Genomic DNA, 21750 nt, shown 5'->3' with positions numbered 1-21750 from the left:
TCGCTTCGCTGTTATTTGTTTTTCACTGCTTGTCATCCTGAGTGGGAATATAGAAGGTGATTTCTAGCCCACCTTGTACTTTAGGACTGATGGCAAGGTTTCATTTGCTTTCAGCGTGACCTTTGAATACAAAAAAGCAAAGAAAAAAACAAAAACTGTATTTCCATCTTTCTTGATCTTTTTTTTCAACCTCACCCACCCCACCACCACCACCACCACCCCACCACACCACACCTCTCAACCGTCCAACCTCTCTCGGTTACGGCAGCGGTTGCAATTTGTCATTTTTGTGAAAAGGTAGGAAAATGGCTTTTTGGGTGGGAGCAGGTTAAAGAGGGAGGGGGAATTTGACAGTTTCTTTCAAGTATGCCTTTGGAGGGGGGTTGGGGTGCTGATACCATTGGTGTACACTTCAAACTAATGTGTCTACAGTTGACTGTAATGCTACAATAGCTATTCGTTTCCAACCTATCATCTCAGAATAGAACCTCTGGCGTTTAGAGGCATTTATTTTAATTTGGCCTGTAAAATTATGTCTTTATAACTGTTGTCTTTTCGGGCCGCATTTCACGGCGCCAAGCCTGGAGTGCTTAATGACTGACAAGATGATTCATTCTGAACTGGTGAGATGGCCACGAAATTCGCAAAACGTTTTCCAAAACATCAAATAGAGCATGTTTCCTCGTCAGCTAAAGCCAAGCTATGAGATGACCTCATTTTATCTATTGTTTCTAATCCAGAAACAGTGATCATTTATATAAAGCAGACTCTTATTCATCCTTCCGAAGGATTAATTGAAAGAAATCCTTAATCCAGGAATCTTTAAAAAAAAAAATACAATATCACACACAGATGAGGGACGCACTGTTTCTCTATCTCACTGTGGATGTGTTTGTGTGTGTGCCTGTTTGTGTGTGTGTGTGTGTGTGTGTGTGTGTGTATGTTTGTGTGTGTGTGTGTGTGTGTGTGTGTGTGCAATGAGGGAAGGGTAGGCTACATAAGGTGGATTACTCCAGCTGAATCCATGTCCTTTGGACTGAGCCTTGCGATCCTAAGCTCATTTTACCACACACACACAAAGCAAGAGATAAATTAAAAACACAGTTTAACGGTTTATAATAATCACTATAAAGCCCTATGATCATTAGGTGTTCGTGTCTAAGAAGTTAATCTTGTAGGTCAAGTCCGCTTAGCGGAGCCTTGCAGGCTGAGGTAATGGAGACTGACTAATATCCTCGCTAACGGTGGGGATCGATTACTGATTACTGATGTGATTTGCAATGATGTAAGCATTTAGTGCACTTTCAGCTCGCGAGTTAGCTCTTTTTTGTCCCGCACCATTAGCAGTCTGTGCTAGTCCCGTTTAAATGGCTGCTGGTTCATTTGTGCGCCTCGCCATTATGTCTGGCCCCTAACTAGCCCATCTGGTTATTTACTGACGGCTGACTGATGATTTGCATCGCACCGTGGTGGTGTAGCGCCTCCAGGCTCTAACAGTCTCTTCACACCCAGGATCAAGACCCAACTGGCCCCAAATATTCACTCCAAGCGCCCCGGGCCTGTAAACTCCGTCTGGGGCCCCGCGCTGGTAGCCCTCCCCCTGCTGCTTTGTTTTCCCCCCCCCCCCCCCTCCCCACACCCCCGTCTTACTGTCAGAGATCCCCTGCCCTTCCAGCTCACATAAGTGGTTTATCATGAGGGCAAGAATAAACGGTGTGGCGTGTGTGTGAGACTGTGTGTGTGTGTGTGTGTGTGTGTGTGTGTGTGTGAGTGTGAGACTGTGTGTGTGTGTGTGAGACGATCCTTTATGATCTCTGATTTATTACCTGCATCAATGCCAGTGACATGCCTCGGTATTGCTTTGGTGAGAGAGGAGCGTCAGGGAAGCCGTCTCCTGGAAATCAAATCTCTCCCTGTCTCTTTTCAGCGCACTGCTCTAGTTGGCATGAAAGCCTCAGCTGATGAAAGTCTTGACTGCCTGACTGTGTGTGTGTGTGTGTGTGTGTGTGTGTGTGTGTGTTTGTGTGTGTGTTTGTGTGTGTGTGTGTGTCACTAGAATGCTCGACAGTGTGTAGAAGGCAGGTCGATTAAGTACACGTGTGTGTGGACGTGTGTGTTTTTGAACTTGCATGTCTACCCACAGGGGAGGTTCCCCGGCATCTTGATTTAGGGTACTGAGGCGTGCGCTTCTGTTTCAGTGGCTGCTTCATAAATAACCCAGCGCAGAAAGGGAAAGACGAGCCACTTTAAACTTACAGGAATGACCTCTCAGCTTTTTTTTATCACTGCTATTTCAGCAACGGGTGAATAATTCCATTCACAAGCATGAGGACAAAAAAAAAGCAAAAGAAAAGGTGGGGAAGAAGTGAGAGGAAGAGAGGATAGGAGGACAGAGAGGGTCACAGAGAGAGAGATACGAGAACAAGGTGGTCCTTGGAGAGGAGGCATACTGGACAGGGGGAGAGAAGCGGAGTAGTTGCCCCTTTCCCAGACAGAGAAAAAGAAAGAGAATCAGAGATGCTGGAGAGGTGGAGGCAGAGGTGGACGGAGGACGTGTGGAGACTGAGGATATGGCTGAAGCCGAAGGAGGATAGAACTGATTTGTCGACAAGGTCTACATTCCATTCCGTGGGTTCGCAGAGGGAATTGGGGCATTGGGCTGAAAACACCGGGGAGAAGGGGAGTGTGAAAAGAGAGGAGAGAAGGAAAAGCAGTTTACAGGAGGAAGATAAAGAAAGAAAGAGAGAGAGAGAGAGAGAGAGTCAGAAAGAACCTGCGTGAGCCGGTTCTGTGAAAACAACTGTCACCCCCAGTCTTTCATTAACGGCTCTTAGAGGGAGCTTTCCGCTAATGTTGTGGAGTATTAACTAATTGATTGATTAATTAGTGATTCCGACGCTCTCTCCTTTTGTATTTAGCATGTTCTGGAAATTATCTCACAAATGTTAATGTCCTCGAGTTTGAGAGACGGGGTGCTATTCTTTCGTGCTTATTGCCTGCACGTCTGCGCACGGCTTGCTAATGGCAGTGACGTAGACAGTCGACTAGCATGTGCCACTGAAACAGACGCAGACAAATTTAGAAAAAGCATATAATTAGCGGTCCAATTCTTCTGCTTGGCTTCCTGAGAGCACAGTGTGCTCTCGAACAGAGGATTCATCACCGTCATCATAATAAGCTGGCCAACCGAGGAGGAGACTTGGCCACAGGAAGCATCCAGGAGACTAACCCAATAAAGTGGGAAGCTGGTGACGGTGGCCGTAGTGGCCCTTCAGCAACCTCAGTAATGCTATCAAAGCGTCCTTATCTGTGCCGATAACGCAGCCTGTCGAGTGAGGCCAGCGTTAGTCTGTGTTGGTGCCAAGATTCGAGCGAGATGGAAGCAGGGAACAGGGAGGAGGAGTGTGTGTGTGTGTGTGTGTGTGTGTATGTGTTTGTTTGTGTGTGTGTGTGTGTGTTTGTCTGTGTGTGTGTGTGCGCCAAGATACTCAGCGAGCCTAACCCTTAAGATGATTTCACATGAGCATCTAAAGGAAAGGACATAGTGTCGCTTGCATGGTCTGTAGTGGCCTGAGTCCAAAAACGTTTCATTCTCCTGCACAACGCAAGAGCAAATTCTTGGCAAGTTATGTTGGGGGGGGGGAGAGGAGTGTATAAATGAGAAAGGGAAACAGACAGTGAGAGGGGGCAAGAGATGAAGAAGAGAGAGAGGGAGAGAGAGAGAGAGAGAGAGAAAGTGAGTATGAGGGAAAGGGATGAACCTCTGTGCTTGAACCCAGGCCCGCTAAGGAGGATTAGAGTCTCTGAAGAGGGAGAGGGAGAGGGAGGGAGGGAGAGCGAGGGAGACAGAGAGAAATACAGAGGAGGAGGGAAAATGGGCGGGGGGCGAGAGGACAGGCAGATGTCAACATGTTTCTCAGATCTGCCGGATTTGCTTGGCCAGCTTTTGGGCTCAGGCCAGCGCTTTGAAATCAACTTCAACCGACGGGAAAAATCCGCGGCTTCATAAAGCCGGTCGGAATTGCCAATGCACAGGCCCCCGCGAAAACGTCGGCAGCCACAGCTATTACATTTGAATTGATTTACCCTTCATCGTTAACAAGGTACTCATCAGCTGCTGGTGATGAGGTTTGACCCCTCCAGGCTCCCATTTGGATTATCGGCCAACAATCTGTGGTGACACTTGCCCGTGTCTGACGTAGGCCTGACTATCACTGGCACGTAATTAGGATGACCTTTCTTGTTCCTCTGTGGACACCGTAGCGTAGCTCTTCTGTGGCAGCTCTAGGTGCACTGATGTCAAAGCCACAGGCGCATGCGAATGATAATTAAGCAGCACAAATCTGCTAGGTCGTTGTTTTCTAATTCTCATGTAAAGTAGTATTTACATTACATTTACTCATTTAGCAGACGCTTTTATCCAAAGCGACTTACAAGGATGTATACACATTGTACATTTACACTGATGGCACACTGCACATCAGGAGCAATTAGGGGTTCAGTGTCTTGCTCAAGGACGCTTCGACAGGGAATCGAACTAGCAACCTTCTGATTACTAAACGACTTCTCTACCTCCTGTACCACTGCCGCCCATGCTTTACACCATGCTTTTTATTGCTCTTAGCTTGACTGTTCTCTCCCTTGTACGTCGCTTTGGACAAAAGCGTCTGCTAAATGACTAAATGTAAATGTAAATGTACAAATCCCTTCTGCTCCAATGTAAACATCACTTCTCGTCCCTCTTCCCCTGACCTCCTCGTCATCTGCCTTAGCATGATCTTCATTACCCCCCCCCCCCCCCTTGTGCTTCCTGTGAGCACTTCTCCTGTGACAGTTTTGAGAGGCCGTAATGACACACCCGCCGGAGTGCGTAACTGATAATTAAACGACACGAAATTCCCCTCCTCTCCGATGTAAACACCAGTCCTCCTCCCTCTTCTCCGCCTCCGCTTTCCTGCAGCATCCCTCTTTCTTTCCAGTTTGCCCCACATTCTCCAGACCCCCCACCAGAGATGAGACCTCACCCCCCCCCTGCCCTCCCCGCACAACCCCCCCCCACACACACACATCTGTGCAGGGGTGGCAGCAGGGTGAAGCAGCTTGAGTCGGGTCTCCATTAATGAGCGCAGCACAAGCGGATGTGGGTGTGTGTGTTTGTGAGTGTGTGTGTGTGTGTGTGTGTGTGCGTCTGTGTGTGTGCGTGTGTGTCTGTGTGTGTGTGTGTGCTGTAAGACCTGCGTAATGAAGTCCACTGTCCCTGAGATAATGCTCTTAGCAAAGCCCAGTGGTGGATCAGCCTGGCTTGCTATGGTTACAACAACCCCCCCCCCCCATCCCCAAGCCCATCCCCAAGCCCAACAAAGACCACAGCTATCCCACTGTCTGATGAGATTTTGGGGGATGAGGTCAGGATGTGGTGGGGGGTGGGATGGATGTTTGCTCTGCGTTGCTGGATTGATGTATTTTCGGGCAGGCGTTCACTTGGGGGATTTTGACCTCATTGGCACAGGGAAATATTTGTGTAGATGAGTGTGTATGTGTGTCCATCTGTGTGTGTGTGTGTGTGTGTGTGTGCATGCGCGTGTGTTAGCTGTGTTGTGGTGCTGTTTGTTTTGGCAAAGGTGACATTGTCAGCGGTGTTGACTGCATGGGGGATTACATATGTAACCTGTTTGCGTTTGCTCTGTCCACCAGCACGCAGTGTGTCAATAGGTTTAGGACATTTAGTCAACCTGGACACAGAAATGGAACATCCATTTGATTTAACCCTTTGATCTCGAGGGAGTCCATTTAAAAGATACACATGTATGCTCTTGCGGGTGGCTTGCAGTACATTGCCTCAGCTTCAGCTCGAAAGATTGTAGCACTGAATAGATTCTAGCACTTTCTTAGGGCCGAGTAGCAGCTCCCTCTGACTTGTACTAAAACACCACCTGTAGGAGTGTGAAACATGCACAGCACATAGTCTCTCTCTCTCTCCCCCCCCCCCATTTCTCGCTTTCTTCTCACGTCAAATATATTCTTGTCTTTTCCTCAAGCATGATGACTGTGTGTGTGTGTATGCATGTATGTGCATGTTTTTCTGTTCTGAGAAATTCTTCTCTTTTTTTCTCCTCCCTCTCCTGATCTTGGTTGTGATGTGTCACAAGCCAATCCCATCATTATCCTTTATTATATATTTGGATTTTAACAGTATCTGATTCCACAGTGTGGTTAGTACTGGTATTTCAGACGTGACATGGGTTTTGTTAACACAAATGGGTTTGTGATTTGGAGACAGTGCCCTAAAAAGGACCTTTTTCTTTCTTTGTCTTGTTTTCTTAATCATATGTCAATGGGCTTTTGGCACCACAGTGATATTTTAGTATGGGATGTGAACTTCCAGTGAACTCATGAGGCAGTGGATATTTCCCTAAATCTGCGTACTTTGTTCTGTGTACTCTGCCCACTTTCAAAAACACGCAGACAAACATGGCCGAGCAGGCAGACAGACAAACAGGTGCTCTCCCAGGAACCTGATCTTCCACAGAAGCCAGAGATGTTCTGATGTTCACTAGGAAACATGATGTGCTCGCCACATCAAACGTCCACACCTCTGCCCTCTCTTTCCCTTGCACCCTTAACAAGGACTGTCTACCTGTCTGACATGTTGGGGGTTAGACACCAACAAGAGTGAGTGACGATCAGTCTCTCTCTCTCTCTCTCTCTCTCTCTCTCTCTCTCTCCCGTTCTCTCTCTCTCCCGTTCTCTGTTTTTTTTTTCATGGTACCACACTCATTTGTGATGCTTGCTTCTCCGTCTTGTCGGGACACAAGTAAACGTCTCTCTCTAATTTGGACAGCCACAGTTCAGAGATGTTAATGCAGTTTGTCTCCCTCCCCATGTGAGGCTCTTCTCACTGGCTCTATAGATCCCTGGCAAGACAAAGCAAGGCGACTGAAAAAAAATATATAAAAAATAACACCAAACAAAAAGAACTGGTAAGCCATAAATATCCAATTATTTTTCCGAGCGGAGCACACGCCGTCTAATCTCGAGCCGCGCTGTGTTATTTTTCCCTCCACATTTTCCTGAAGATGCTCAGTGAGCTTGTGAGTGAGTGTGTGGCACCAAACATGAATTCATTAGCACCCTTTGATGTATTCACTCAGCATGTGGTCTCTTCAGTTTTTTTTTCTAATAGGAGTGTGTTGCATGTGTGAGTGTGTGTTCACTGGCTGTGTGTGTGCGTGTGTCAGTGTGTGTGTGTTTGTGTGCCGAGCGGCTGTGTGTTGTCACTGTGAGTCGGTGCGGGTGTTGCGCGTGTCAGGGAGATATCCGGGGGGGCTGATTTGGCGTCCGCTTGGTTACCTCCAAGACAAGCGCAGCCCCCCCTCCCTCGCTGTGTCAGGGCAGTGGAGGTCACGCGGCTAAGGGCTCCACTGTCACTCTGCCCAGGGGCAAGAGAACCCCCACCCCCACCCCCACCACCACTCCTAAGTCCATCCAACTGGCATCAGCTGCAAGGCCGACTTGCCACATCAACTGCCACTCGGGAGGGGGAAAGGGGAGGGGGCGCGGTTTTCTGCTGGATTAGCCAATCATAAGCTCCTTTCCTGGAATGAGCTGCCTAGGTGATTACCAGCATTGGCTAGCTGACTTTTTGGATAGCCGTCCCTATCATTTGATGGCTTTCACATCAAATCTCTGTGGAATTATCTATAGTGTCAGGGGCACCATGCCAAAACATGCAATGTAGCCTCTGAGCATTCACTTTCAGTCAGAGCTATTGCTGAACAGGTGAAAGTTGTTTTCCAAATGAAAAACAAGAAAAACACTTCAGCCCATTCATTTGAGCTTCGAAAAGACGTAGCCCTAGTGTAGGCCCTTCTGTCCTGACCTACATTCTTGACAATACCAGGCTGCGGTTTTGAGAAGTTTTCTCCTTGTTTCTGTCTTTTCTTTTCTGCCTCTCTTCTTCTCCTCGCCCTGCTCACGCCTTCAGCCCTACCCTGCTGTGTACGAGGCGAGGCAGATAGCGTGGGGTGGCTGGAGATAAATGGAGCGGTGGAATATTCCGGGAACCGTGAAGTATGAGACGGCACGCGGCCGACCAAGCTCCGGCTTTAATTAATGACACCAGATGACGGGTGAGGGGAAGACAAATAGGAGCTAAACGAGCCCCCCCGATGGGCGGGATAATTAAGTGCCACCGAGCAACTCGGGTCACGACTCAGGATTTTCGTGAAAGTGCCAGAACGGCGCCCGGCTATTCTGAGTCGTGCGAGAGTGAGTGTGTTCATGTATGTGTCTTTACGGGAGTTTTCAAGAGCACACACATGTGAGTGATCGCGTGGGAGTTTGTGTGTGTGAATAAGAGATCCGCACGAAATTGTTCCATCGAGTGTTATTAAGGAACATTATTCCCCCACAGGTAAATTGCATGCGGTGCATTGCTCTCTCTCTCTCTCTCTCTCTCTCCCTCTTTTTTTCCCTTGTAGATGAGTAATGACTTGGCCTGTATTTCCAGGCTGAGCCGTGAGAAATGTGACCTTTCAGCACCATTGTGTGTTTGCTCTCCTCTCCGCGGCTCTCCCCTCTTTAGACTTTGATCATCACTGCTCTATTTGCCTTTCGCTCACCACCCAGGACTACGTTTCCCAAAAGCCTCGTTGAGCAACCACCATGGTAACTGAGAGCGAGTGCACAAATTGATAGTCTCTCTATCAATTAACCATGGTAGTTGTCCGATAATGCTTTCAGGAATCGCTCGCCGTAGCTCTTTCGCACTCTGCCATGCAGTGCGGAGACTGGCTTATAATGTAGCAGCACCCTTCCCACTGGACACTGATACTCTGAGCTCTGAAGAAACACACACCTGCTACACACACCACGATCCATACATCATGATGGTACAACCTCCTCCTACTTCTGCACCTACTTCCCCAAAGAATATTAATGGCTCCCTTCCACCGTGTCCTTGCCATTCACTTTGTGCTTGTAGGCCTTGACGTTAGCATAGCACTGTATCTTTGCCATTCATTCTGTGCACAAGAACCCAGATGCTAGCGTTCCACTGTGTCGTTGTGAATTCACTACGCACGTGTAAGCTTGTGCCCTAGCATACTGCTGTGCCCTTGACATTCATTCTGTGTGCATGCACACCTAGCTAAGCTAGCACTCTGTGTGGCTATGTTGAGTGAAGTCCAAGTGAGTTCAGTGTTCCCGTGGTCCTTTGTGCAAGTTAGGAGAAAAAAGACCAGCCTCCCCGTGAGTCATCACAGAGCCCAACCCTAGGGCGGACGCCACGGTGCACACAGAGCAGGTGTGGAGAGCTGCATCAGCTGCCGACTTTGCTGCAAGGGCTTTATCTGAACCTAAGAGTGAGAGAGAGAGGGAGGGAGAAAGAGAGAGAGAGAGAGAAGGCAGTGTTAGGCTGTTGCTAGCTCCTCTGGGGCCTGTGAGGTGTGTGTGTGTGTGTGTGTGTGGATGTTCGGGTGAGGCTCTCCTTGGAAACGTGCACGCCTGAAATCCATCAGCAACAGCAGCAGCAGCAGGCTCAGGTCAGTGGGGAATGCTAATGAGCTGGCGTTGCGCCTGAGACTGCCGAGGTCTGGAGAAAAGGACTCATTCATTTCCTCTTTAAATGTGCGTGTGTGTGTGTGTGTGTGCGTGCGTGCTTGTGTGTGTTTACGATTGTGCCTATGTGTGTATGTGTGTGTGTGTATTTGTGTGCGTGAATGTGTATGCATTGAATGTGCCTCTATGTGTGCGTGCGTGCGTGTTTGTGTGCGTGAATGTGTATGCAATGAATGTGCCTCTATGTGTGCCTTCGAGTGTTTTTTTTTGTGTACAAGCACATTCATGTATGTGAGTTTGGGTGTAATGCATTTATGCATTCTTTTATGCCAGAGTGTGTGTGTGTTTACGTGTGTGTTACTGTTGTGTGTAAGAACCTTAGTTCATATCCAGTGTTTACCATTCTGGGAGTGCTGCGGTGTATGGAAATGTTGCTTGTGTGACTGCACGCTGCGTCTGTGTGTGAAACTAGAGCACCTGGGTGTATTTTGCGGGGGTTTTTTTCAGTCACTTACCAACAGGCCTTCAGTAAAGCTCGACAAATGACTCAAAAGATGAGCAAGAAAAGTAATTTTCTCCCCTCCCCATACCCCCTCAATTTTTCTGCACCCACCAGCACTTCTGTCTAATTGGCCCAGCGGTCCCAATTTCGCACAGAAAAAAATGCAGACAAGTGTTTGTCCATCTTTCACTCCGCAGTGTCAGCAGGTGATTTAGAGAGAGAGAGAGAAAGAAAGAGAGAGAGAGAGAGAGAGAGAGAGAGAGAGGCGCTATCTGGAGCAAAGAGGGGAAATGGCCAGAGCATGCAAATCACACGCCACGACCAAAAATCAATTAAGAGCCAGCGAGGGCCGGCTGCAAGGCTGGGGTCCATGCAGAGAAATGGTACACAGCCCTGCTGATATCTCCCGGGAGCCATGCATTATCCCGCGGAGAGCCGTCTCTGTTCCAAGCTGCGCTCCTCTCGCCCGAGCTGCCCTTTCCCCACCCCTGTCTAATTGCCGGCGCTTTATGAAATGGCTACAAATTGTCATGTGGCGTGGAGAGGGAGGCTGACATTTCCGGAGCATCTCCCCCGTCCCCTCTCCCCGCCACATCTCTCATCTCTCTCTGCCTCCTCATGTCATCTAGCCTCCTCAGAACAGACAGTGCGTGCTCCAACATATACGGGAGGCTTTAATGTCATGTGCGATTTTCTTCTTGTCACGTGTCTGATTTTCCACGTTGGTTCTATTGTGAGAGAAAGAGACGAGAGAAAAAAACTTGTGTCCTGTGTTTTTTTTATCTCCTCAGGCACAGAATGTCCTCAACCTCCAGGGTGGCCTGAAACAAGGAACGTGGCTGAGAGCACTGGACCGAGACCGACTCTTCCCCCTCCCCCTCCTGCGCCACCACAGACTCTCGGACCATGGCGTCCACCACGAGGAAATGGACCTTTCTGATCTTTTACTGCTTCCTGTCCACGCTGGCGCTCCCGCTCTCTGCCTCCCGGCACCAGACCCCGCCCACCATCGTCGCTGACGACTACCACACGTTCCATTCCGAGAACTCAGAGATGACCTTCAACCACGTGGCCGTGGACAAACGGAACGGGAATGTGTATTTGGGCGCGGTAAACCGCATCTACAAACTGTCGCCTGGCCTGGAGGTGCAGGTGTCTCACCAGACAGGGCCAGACGAGGACAACCGTGACTGCTACCCTCCCCGCATAGTGCAGCCCTGTGGCGAGCCGCTAACGCTCACCAACAACGTCAACAAGATGCTGCTGATGGACTACCGCGAGAACCGGCTGCTGGCTTGCGGCAGCCTGTACCAGGGCATCTGCAAGCTGCTGAGGCTGGATGACCTCTTCAAGCTGGGCGAGCCCTTCCACAAGAAGGAGCACTACCTGTCGGGTGTCAACGAGAGCGGCTCGGTCTACGGCGTCATCGTGTCTTACACGGGCGACGCCACAGACAAGCTGTTCGTGGCCACGGCGGTGGACGGCAAGCCCGAGTACTTCCCCACCATCTCCAGCCGCAAGCTGGAACGGAACTCCGAGGAGGACGGCATGTTCGCGTACGTCTTCCACGACGAGTTTGTGGCCTCCATGATCAAGATCCCCTCGGACACCTTCACCGTGGTGCCCGACTTTGACATCTACTACATCTACGGCTTCAGCAGCGGCAACTTTGTGTACTTCCTCACGCTGCAGCCGGAGATGGGCGGAGGCTCGACCGCTGGGTCTTCGGCCGCTGGCAGGGAGCAGGTCTACACCTCCAAGCTGGTGCGTCTCTGCAAGGATGACCGGGCCTTCAACTCTTACGTGGAGGTTCCGTTGGGCTGCGTCAAGGGCGGGGTGGAGTACCGGCTTCTACAGGCGGCCTACCTGTCCAAGGCCGGCTCCATCCTGGCGAAGTCGCTGGGCGTGGGACCCAATGACGACGTGCTGTACGCCGTCTTCTCCAAGGGCCAAAAGAGGCGGCCCAAGGAGTCGTCACAGGAATCGGCGCTGTGCGTTTTTGCCCTGCGGGAGATCAACGAGCGCATCAAGGACCGCCTGCAGTCCTGCTACAAAGGGGAAGGGACGCTGGACCTGGCCTGGCTCAAGGTCAAGGACATCCCTTGCAGCAGTGCGGTGAGTCTGACCTCCTGTACTTTCTGGGTTGAGGTTAATATTTCTCCCGCGTCTGAAGTCTTTAGTAGGATAAGTAGATTTTGTGTCTGAAATGTCGAATGAGTGCTAAAATGGAATGGAACTTAGAGAAAATATGGAAAGGTGCGGAAAGAATGAATGGAATATGCTCTGTCCAACCCAGTTGCTCCCAAAACAATGTCAGTGTTAACCTAAAACAGAATCCTAACTTAGCAGGTTTACTAAAATACGGGACACCAGAAGAGACTTGCCAAAGTCACCCTAAATTATATAATATACTGCTTCCTGTCCACACTGGCGCTCCCGCTCTCTGCCTCCCGGCACCAGACCCCGCACAGGGACAAATGACGTTCCCAGTGCTCGCTTGTGGTTTGAGTTTTGCTTGCACAGCATTAAGATCCTGGAAACGACACTAAAATAACCCCACATTAGTTTTGATTCCCCAAAAGCCGAGGTGGTTGCTTAATTGGCATCTTTTAGCCAGTTTTAAGCCTTCAGATGTGTTTTTCCTCTGCAGCATTGCAAAAGCCAGTGTTGTTGTTTTGATCATTCGAATTGAATTATATTTATCAAAACAAGGTTAAATGGAATGCCATGGCTTCAAATGCCTTTGGAGACTAAGGAGCCTCCATTTTATATATATTTGTCTTTCTGATAAAACACAGACGAGCCAAAGAGGCAAGAAATTGCCTTCCTCTGAGAGTCAGTCTATTATTGTAATGACATTTCACTGAATGTCAGCCACGGCCAAAATTAATCTCTCACCACATTTCTCCACTGATGCTGGAGCACGCACATCAGTACAAAAACAACCAATCAGTGCTCTCGACACTCAATAGAAGCTCATCTCTCCCTCTCTCTTGCTCTTTGTTATAGGAAAGTGGCATATTGGTGCTGCTTTTATTCCCCTAGTCAAACATAACTGTAATGATGATGATATGCAGCTCTGATTAATCTTTACAAGTGTATGTGTGTGAGTGTGAGAGTGTGTGTGTGTGTGTGTGTGTGTGTGTGTGTGTGTGTGTGTGTGTGTGTGTGTGTGTGAAATGAGACCAGTGGGAGTGTGAGGGAGACTCTCTGCCAGTGAGGTGCTGAAGACCCTGCAAACCGCGGCGGGGTGGGGGTGGTGCAGCCCCTCCCTCCGTCTCCACGGGAACGGAAAAATCAGAGGCGCGAGGCAGAAGAGAACACAGTGTCTGGGAGAGAGAAGTGTAGGCGAGTGTAGGAGAGAGAGAGCGGGAGAGAAAGGGAGAGGGGGGGAGAGAAAGACAGAGAGGGAGAGAGAGAGACTGAGAGACTAAGACAGAGAGGGAGAGGGAGAGAGAGAGACTGAGAGACAGAGAGGGAGAGAGACTAAGACAGAGAGGGAGAGGGAGAGGGGGAGAGAGAGACTGAGAGACAGAGAGGGAGAGAGACTGAGAGACTAAGACAGAGGGAGAGGGGGAGAGAGAGACTGAGAGACATAGTAGGGAGACAGAGGTAGAGGGAGAGAAAGAAGGGGTGGAGGGAGAGGGAGACAGGATGATGCTGCAAGCGAGAGCGTGAGAGATAGGGGTGGAGAGGGAGAGACAGAGATAGATTGAGGCAAGGAGGGGTAGAGGGAGATGTAGAGAGATCGAGTTAGAGCACCAGACACAGAGATGTAGAGAAAGAGAGTGAGAGGGAAAGCAAGAATGTGCAACAGACCAGAGAGAGAGGAGGAGGAGAGAGAGAGAGAGAGAGATTGAGGGAAGGGTAGAGAGAGGGAACAGAGAGTGAACTGATACAGAGAGAGAAGAGAGAGACAAGAGGGTAGAGAGAGGGAAGAAGGGAGAGGACGACAGAGAGAGAGAGAGAGAGAGAGAGAGAGAGAAAGAGAGAGAGAGAGAGAGGGAGCAACAGAAGGAAAGAGAGAGATGGGGGGAGAGAGGAGCAGCAGTGAGGGATGGTGCCATTTGAGCCTGCACCGCAGCACGGCCAGCGCAGCATAAATTAGAGCGACTCGGCGTCACCGAGAGGAAGCGGAGATGGATTGCCTGCTTCTCACCCGCTGTAACTATGGCTACTAGCCTTTCTGCTAAAAGGCAGGCGGGAGCCGTTTGATTTTAAAAGGGTGTGGGTATTTGTGTGTGTGTGTTTGGAGAAGTGGGGGGTGGGAGAGTGTGTGTGTGTGTGTGGGGGGGGGGGGGGGGGCTTTGCTGAATGATTAATTAAAGCACGTGAATCACTAAAATGATCTTCTGCTTTTCAGAAGAATGGACCATGTCTGTTTGTGACCTTTTATCAGTGCACTCACACGCTCATACACTCACACACACATGTGTCAGATGTTTAAAACAGCACATCTGTATGCAGACACACATACACACACACACACAGAGACAGACACACACAGATAGACACACACACACACACACACTCTCATGAGCACATGCGCTCAGACTTCCCGGAACAATGACATCTCTCGTGCAACAGCGTGTGATTAAAGCTAAACGCTGTACGTTTTTAGCGTTATTGCCGGATCTGTGCACAATAGGAGTGCGTCGTGTGACAGGATAAAAAGTGGCAAGTGACACGAGCCTCTAGTGAACCTGCTATCTGCGTGGGAGACAGACGTCTCACTAATATCACATGGATGCTTTTACAAGAACCACGGTTGTTAGTCTCAGATGAATTCCCTAGCTTAAATAATGCATGAGGTAACATTGCTTTGGAACATTTGCCAGATTTGTTATTTTTTTTTGTCTCCAAATCTCACCCACCAAGTAGACGTGACTCCCTATGCCCTGTGAAGGAAAAGAAAATAAAACAGTCAAATTCACCCAGCCTGCCACTTGCTGATAGCTGGTTTTGGTTTCCCTCATATGAAAGTCTAATTAAGCCATCAGCCTCAGCTCAGAGGGGTGCATGCTGGGATTTTTTTTGGGGGGGTGGGGTGGGTGAGGATATTTTCCACCAAAAAAATGTAAAGATAACATCCTCTCAAACCTGCATCAATGTGATACCACAACAGCGTCTCTACCAGTGATGTGAGAAGATATTTTATCTCCGGATGCTCATATCTATTACCTCGTGCTTGCATGCAGATTCTGTGATAGTCTGGGAAAAATCACCCACGCCAACACATACAACCCTGCAATACCACATTACCAGATAACCAAAGACTGTCAGACCCTGAGATACAGTATTTGTGTGTGTGTGTGTGTGTGTGTGTGTGTGTGTTATATGAACAGCACATATACAACAGTCATGTGATTCCCTTTGAAAACAAGCAGCACAAGCCTGGGTTTATTAAACCCAAGTGGAAATAAAATGCCTTATTGCTGCAGATAAAAATGACTATCATTACATTAATGGCATATATCAAATGAGCGGCGCTCGTCTGTCTCAGGTTGGTTAAAGCACAGTGATGAATTTCTGCCGGCTCTTGATTGCTGGAGAAATTGGCCAGCTAATAGCAGTGAAAGAGCATTAGAGAATCATGGGCTGTGCAGTTGGCGTGTGTGTGTGTGTGTGTGTGTGTGTGTGTGTGTGTGTGTGTGTGTGTGTGTGTGTGTGTGTGTGCGCGCGCATGTCTCTCTTTTTCCCTCTTCTCTCCCTTTCAGGCTCTCTGTCTTTTTTTCTTTTTTTTTTACGTAGTGTGTTTCTTCCCCAATTAAATGGAGGACGAGCGACCCACTGCTCATTAGGGCAGCCTGGCTGTACTGATGGGCAATGGCGCTGCCACAGATCACACACACACACAGACACAGACACTCACTTTCCCTTTTTCTCTCACTCACACACATACACACTCACACTCTCTCACACACACACACACACACACACACACACACACACACACACACACACAGACACTCTCTCTCCCTTTTTCTCTCACTCACAGACACTCACACCCACATAGACACTCACTCTCCCTTTTTCTCTCACTCACACACACACACACACACACACACACACACACACACACACACACGCACACACACACACACACACAGGCATACTCTGTTCACTCAGCTCATTAAAGCAGACATACATCCCAAGCCCTCTGATTAGATTAATGAAGTCATCCACCACACACCATTCACACACTTACTTTGATGGAGACAATAGACACGTTCGCCACATCATTAAGAGAATGATTTCCAGCTCTCACTTCTGAGGAGTTTGCCAGTGCGTGGTGACTGAACATCTAGAGGCTGCTGTCTACAGCAGGGCCTCTTCAGCTGACGGTTTGTTTGTTTATTTTTTTGGACTTTGCGCTTTAATTCTGCCCCGGGGGTATGTGTGCCCACAGCAATTCTAGTCAATTTTAGAGCGGCCATTTCTACTTAAGCGAAAGATTTTTTTGAGAGCTAAATCTGGCAAGTCGAGTCTAGACAAGATCTTCGCTGTTTTGTTTATGCATTTGACGTTACGTAATGGGGGGGTGGCGGTGCTGTTGGCATCGTGGCGGTGCTCGGCATCTGCAGCAGTGATGGATATGAACCTGGCACCATGCCTGTGCTCTCTCCCGGGTCCTGAAGTTCTGTAAGCCAGAGCCGCTGTATTCTCCCGGCGGGGCAAGAAACTGCCAGATGCATGGAGCTATTTAAAGCCTCCACTCCTTTGTGGGGTTTTTACGGAGAGCATAAGTGCGCGTGTTTGGAAACAGCTGAAGCGCTACGTTTGTCGAGTTGTTTTGATGTTGCGGCAAGTCTTTTCCCCCTCAGCCCGTTGCTGATGGCGCAAACATATTTCCACTGACATTGTTGAATCATGCAATTTAGCACATGAGTGAAGTGCAATGTTACTCTTAAAGATGGTAGAGGTGAAAGTCCTGACAGAGAAAGGTGTGATTGCTGATTCATGATTTGCCATGCGTCTGGCTAATTGAGTTTGGCTGCTGTGGTAACAGCATGGGGAGATTGTTTACAGCCGGTGTCATTTCACAAAAGGACACAGCGGTGCGATGCATGAGGCTCTGAGACGAAGAGTGCCGGCGTGGCGGCAGTGCCCCTGTGATGCGCCGGACATGCCCGACCGCACCGCGTAATGCACGCTCAACACTATCCGTCTGAGCTAGGCACGTGCTCATACATCATCGCCGGATGACACCTGACCCATGAAAAAATCCACCCACCAGCCGCGATCACCACGTCAGCAGAAAAACCAGCCGCCAACGGCAATAAATCCTTCCTTTCTCTTCTCCCCAGAAGCACCGTAGCACAAACACACTGCTGTGAGGGGCTTTAGGTGTTTGACTTTCCAGTGAATGAACACGTTTCATTGAATATTAAAAGGTTTGGGGGTTCTTACACTGCCTGTTGGGCAGGTAGTAATACCCCTCTCTGGTCCCAAGTAAGTATATTTGCATTAAAAGCCCTGGTCTTTATGATGGACTATTCACCAGCCCTCTATGCTTCCGAAGACCATAATTTCTCTGTTAATTTTATGTTATATCTTCACCTGTGGGCTTTGCTTTCACGGCCAGATCCATAAAAAATGTGGCCTGAAAAGCTCAGAAAGTTCTCTTAATTTTTGATGTTCCCCATTTCCCCCACATTTTACGAACCTTTGAGTTCCACTCGACACGGAGTGTCATCTTCTGGAGTCAGTGTTGTTTCAGCATGAATCAGCTGGAGTGCTGGTCACTCCAGCCTTTTAACAACCTCTAGATCTCTGATTGTTTTAGTAAAGGGCTTTCCTAAAATGAATAGCCGCGGTAATTGCTCTACCACTTGCGGAATTAAAATGTCACCACTCGTGTCGGCGGACATGAACGGCCCACGTTCACTTCACACACTCGTGAGAATAGGGAAAACACACACTCATCGTCCTCCTCTTTATTTCCTCCCTCCTGGTTTGTTTATGCGTGGTCTTTACTTTTCTGTTTCCCAGGAAACATCAAAGTAACATTAAGTTTAATTTGGTTGTGTGCGGAGGCACGTGTGCACGGCTCTGCCGAGGCCCCATTGTCTCTGACAGGTGGGATCATCCATAAACATGAGTTATGAAAATCCTGCTATATAAACCTGCCAACTCTACGCTCCTCAACTTATCACTTCCTCAGAGGAGGCCTGGTGTGACACACACACACACACACACACACACACAAAACACATGAACATCCACAGGCACAGTGTAGAGAAAAAAATCACACCAACACACACACACACACACACACACACACACACACACACACACACACACACAGAGACACATTTCAAAACACAAGCACACACGAACGCAAGCACAGACCCAAGCAAGCACACTCACGTGGCATAGGATTTAATATACCTTGGATCCGTTGAGAATCATGAAGACTCTAAGTGAGATAGCATCGCCGTCAGTTTAAGTGCAAGCTTGTAGAGCTCTGTGCGTATCCTCCCCTGAATACAAATCGTTTCCCGTCACTTTTTTTGGCTCAGTCTCCAGGGCCTCGCACAAACAGGGTAACATCTCCTGGGTGACAGCTTCTTTTGCCGCACCCCTCCCCTTTCTACACGCACGGGCACATTTGAATACTCGCCTTGAGACGACTGCAGAGGAGGACTTCCAAAAGCTCTGCCACATCTGCTGAGGCGGTGTTTGGGTGGTACAGGTGCTAGACAAGGCGTCCTCAAAATACGACGCAATAAATAGTATCTGAAGCGTTGCTATTATTGTCCCAAATTGTGCCACATCAAAAGCCCACGTGCCAGTTAGATGACAGCCAGTTCCCTCTTTCTCCCTTTCTGACAGCCGTAGTTGGTGGACGTGTGATTGTTATTGAGTGCAGTTCGTCTGTGCTAAATGTGCAAAATCGTTTTGCACACGGCAGCCCTTTTGGGGGCCGAGGCAGGGCCGTGAATTAGCGGCCAGCGTCGTCCCTCCCAGTGCCGGTTCTCTGCGGTTCCGTGTCAGCGAGTGAGGCCCTTGTGCCGGGATGCTCGTGTGTCGAGTCAACGCTGGGCTACGGAGGCTCAGCCTTTGAACTCAGAGATGCAGGCGGAGAGATGCTATTTTTAGCCCGCGTGACTGAGACCCTTCAGACAAAACAAATGCATGGGGTAGGGAGGGAGAGGGATGTGTGCGGATGCAAGTAAAGAAAAGTAGAAAGAGCGTTGAGTTCAAGAAGAGACAGGGCGATGTGGAGTGAGGGGAAAGAAAAAAATGATAGAAATGAGAGCGAGAGTGAGAAATACACTTGAGATTTGCGAGCATGGAAGGGAAAAAAAAGGTATATGAGATTTCTTTGCTGTATGAAGGCGAAAAAAAGAAGAACCGAAGGACTGAGCTGAATAGAGGCATGGCACTGCAGGAGGGATAGGCAAATGAAAGGAGAAAGACAGAGAGAGAAGGAGGATGAGAGAGAGAGAGAGAGAGCTGGGCCAGGTCGGATTGGGAATGCTGCAGCGTGCCGTGGGAGGGTGAAGCGTGATCCTGCGCTCCGTCAGCCGTGCGACGCCTGATAGAGGCCATCACGGATCACCGGCCAGACAGACGGGAAAACCGCGGCAAACAGGGAAAATAAAAAAAGACACAGCCCCTTCGGGGGTCACCCTGGAGGTCTGTGCTGTTTATGGGCTTATTTATGACTCGATGGAAGGAGGCAGGACAGACAGAGTGACAGACAGAGTGCATTTTGACTTCCATAAGCTCAATCCATCCACAGTGTTTGGATGGTGGTGATGCCACTGATCCTTGAGGTAATTACAGTGTGAAAGCGGAGCTCGACATTGGCAGCAGTGGTGTCTCTGTCTCGAAGCATTATCATGCGTGTGTGCGATGCACTCACGTTTGGGAAGGAGGGGAGACAACGACAGACATTGAAAGGGTAATTATATGATTGTATGTTGCTCGAGACTCAAGAAAACACATTCATAGACATGTCTTCCCGCAATGGATTGTTGGACAGGGCCCAACTGATCTGCATGCAAAAGCACCCACGAAATTATTCAACGGCAATTATCAAATGGAAGGAAATGTAATGTCTCCGGAAACAAAAATAGAATGTGCAAAATGAAGGGACCGTTCCAAACATCGGCATTAATGGCTGAATATGACAGTAATCTTGGATTTCTTTCACTTCCTCACTTGCAGACTGCCAAGCTTCTGCCTTATTTTCAACATCCAGTTTAGCCTCAGATCTAATTGCAGCAGTGGCAGTGAGCATTAGTGTAGAAATCATTTAAGAGGGGATCTCAGTTCAGTTGATGGTTAAAAGTCATGTGCATCTCGTATGCCTGTACCCCTCTGCATCTGGAGAAAGGAACACTCCCAAACCAGATGGGAGCGTTTGGCTTTCTGCGCCAGCAGGTAAGCAGGTCGCCAGGTAGGCAGAGAATGGTCCAAATGACCTAATTCTGCCTCTTGTTCTGGAACCCTTTCAGATGAAAAGCGCTGCGGTGATCCAGAGGTTTTTGCAAAACGTTTTTCTCCACTCCACCCCACTCCACTCCTCCTCTCACTTTCCTGCTCTTTTTTTATTTCCTTTTACACACTCAATCTTGGTGTGAAACTGGCAATATTGCAGCATTTTGTCGCCACAGTCTTCAGAGAAATGGAAGGGGGGGTGGGGGGTGGGTGAGGAGGAGGTTAGCCAGCTGGTGAAGTAGAGGAAGATGGAAAGTGAGTGTGGAGAGAAAGAGAGAGAGATGGTGCAGCAGAGGGAGGTAAAAACAGGGACCCCCTCAGGCAGCATGTACACAGAGGTCGGATTTTATTTGCGTCTTGATGAGAGCGAGGCAGCGCTGCCTCCTCAAATGCCACATATGCTGGGGCCGCGTAATGAACATTCATGTACTCTTCCCGGGAAAAAGGTTGACAGACAGGAAGTCCATTTCATTAAATTGCAAGTCGTGATTGGCAAGTGGCATGCCTTGCCTGAAATATTGAGAGCGGGAGCGAGAGACGTGGGACACGTGTCATGTCTTTGGTGAGGTTCCGTCTCACATATGCAAACGTCTCGGTGCGAGCGGGGCTCCTCTGACAACACCTTAGGCTCAAAAGAGAATCTGTGTCGAATGAGCATGGCGGAATGTGTCTGATGGCCTGCTTCTTTTCCCTCTTCCTTTCTTGTCCCTCCACCCACTTCCTCCACACACTCACACAAACACACAAACACAAACACACACACACACACACACACACACACACACACACACACACACACACACACACACACACACACACACACACACACACACACACACACATACAAGGGGAGAGACTCTGAGGGACTTTTCATTTCCTTCGTGATAGGCCAGTTAACCTTTGACTCAAAAGGTGATGGGGTTTCTTTGTAACTGTTGGTACCAGTGATGGAAATCAAGTGAGGATGTGTAGCCATCTATTTATTTATTTATTTCCCACCAGCGTATCATTTCACAAGCTGTAGGAGGTTGGTGTCGGGGGTGCAGGTGTGTGAGCAGATGAGTGTTTGGAGGGAAGGAGCCTAGAGCGGCTGTCTTAATGTTTGTGCATTCGTGATGCATGGCCCACACGAAAGAGGACAGCAGACAACTGGCCCGGGCAGCGTCACGGCAGAAAGTAGATATTTCATGTAGCCACAGTGTCTTAACAAGGCTCTCCCTCCATTATAAATGGATGCCGTT

The 21750-nt window shown here is 49.0% G+C and overlaps 1 protein-coding gene across 3 annotated transcripts in view; it reads left to right on the top strand.

Moving 5' to 3' along the window:
* The window catches only part of plxna4 (plexin A4), a 240052-nt gene that overhangs the window by 8745 nt on the left and 209557 nt on the right, over positions 1-21750 (top strand). Inside the window, exons 1-2 of one of the 3 annotated variants that reach the window (XM_012824522.3) lie at positions 9233-9542; positions 10852-12175. In XM_012824522.3, the coding sequence (XP_012679976.1) occupies positions 10967-12175 (1209 nt within the window). In that variant the 5' untranslated portion in view covers positions 9233-9542; positions 10852-10966. Of the gene's footprint in view, positions 1-9232; positions 9628-10851; positions 12176-21750 lie in introns of those variants that run through there. The other 2 variants (XM_031583021.2, XM_031583020.2) reach the window with 2 other exon arrangements.

This window comes from Clupea harengus, chromosome 16 (genome assembly GCF_900700415.2).
Source record: "Clupea harengus chromosome 16, Ch_v2.0.2, whole genome shotgun sequence".
In the NCBI taxonomy this organism is placed as follows: domain Eukaryota; kingdom Metazoa; phylum Chordata; class Actinopteri; order Clupeiformes; family Clupeidae; genus Clupea; species Clupea harengus.
Note: the sequence above shows the minus strand (reverse complement) of the source record. Positions and strands in the feature narration are given on the sequence as shown.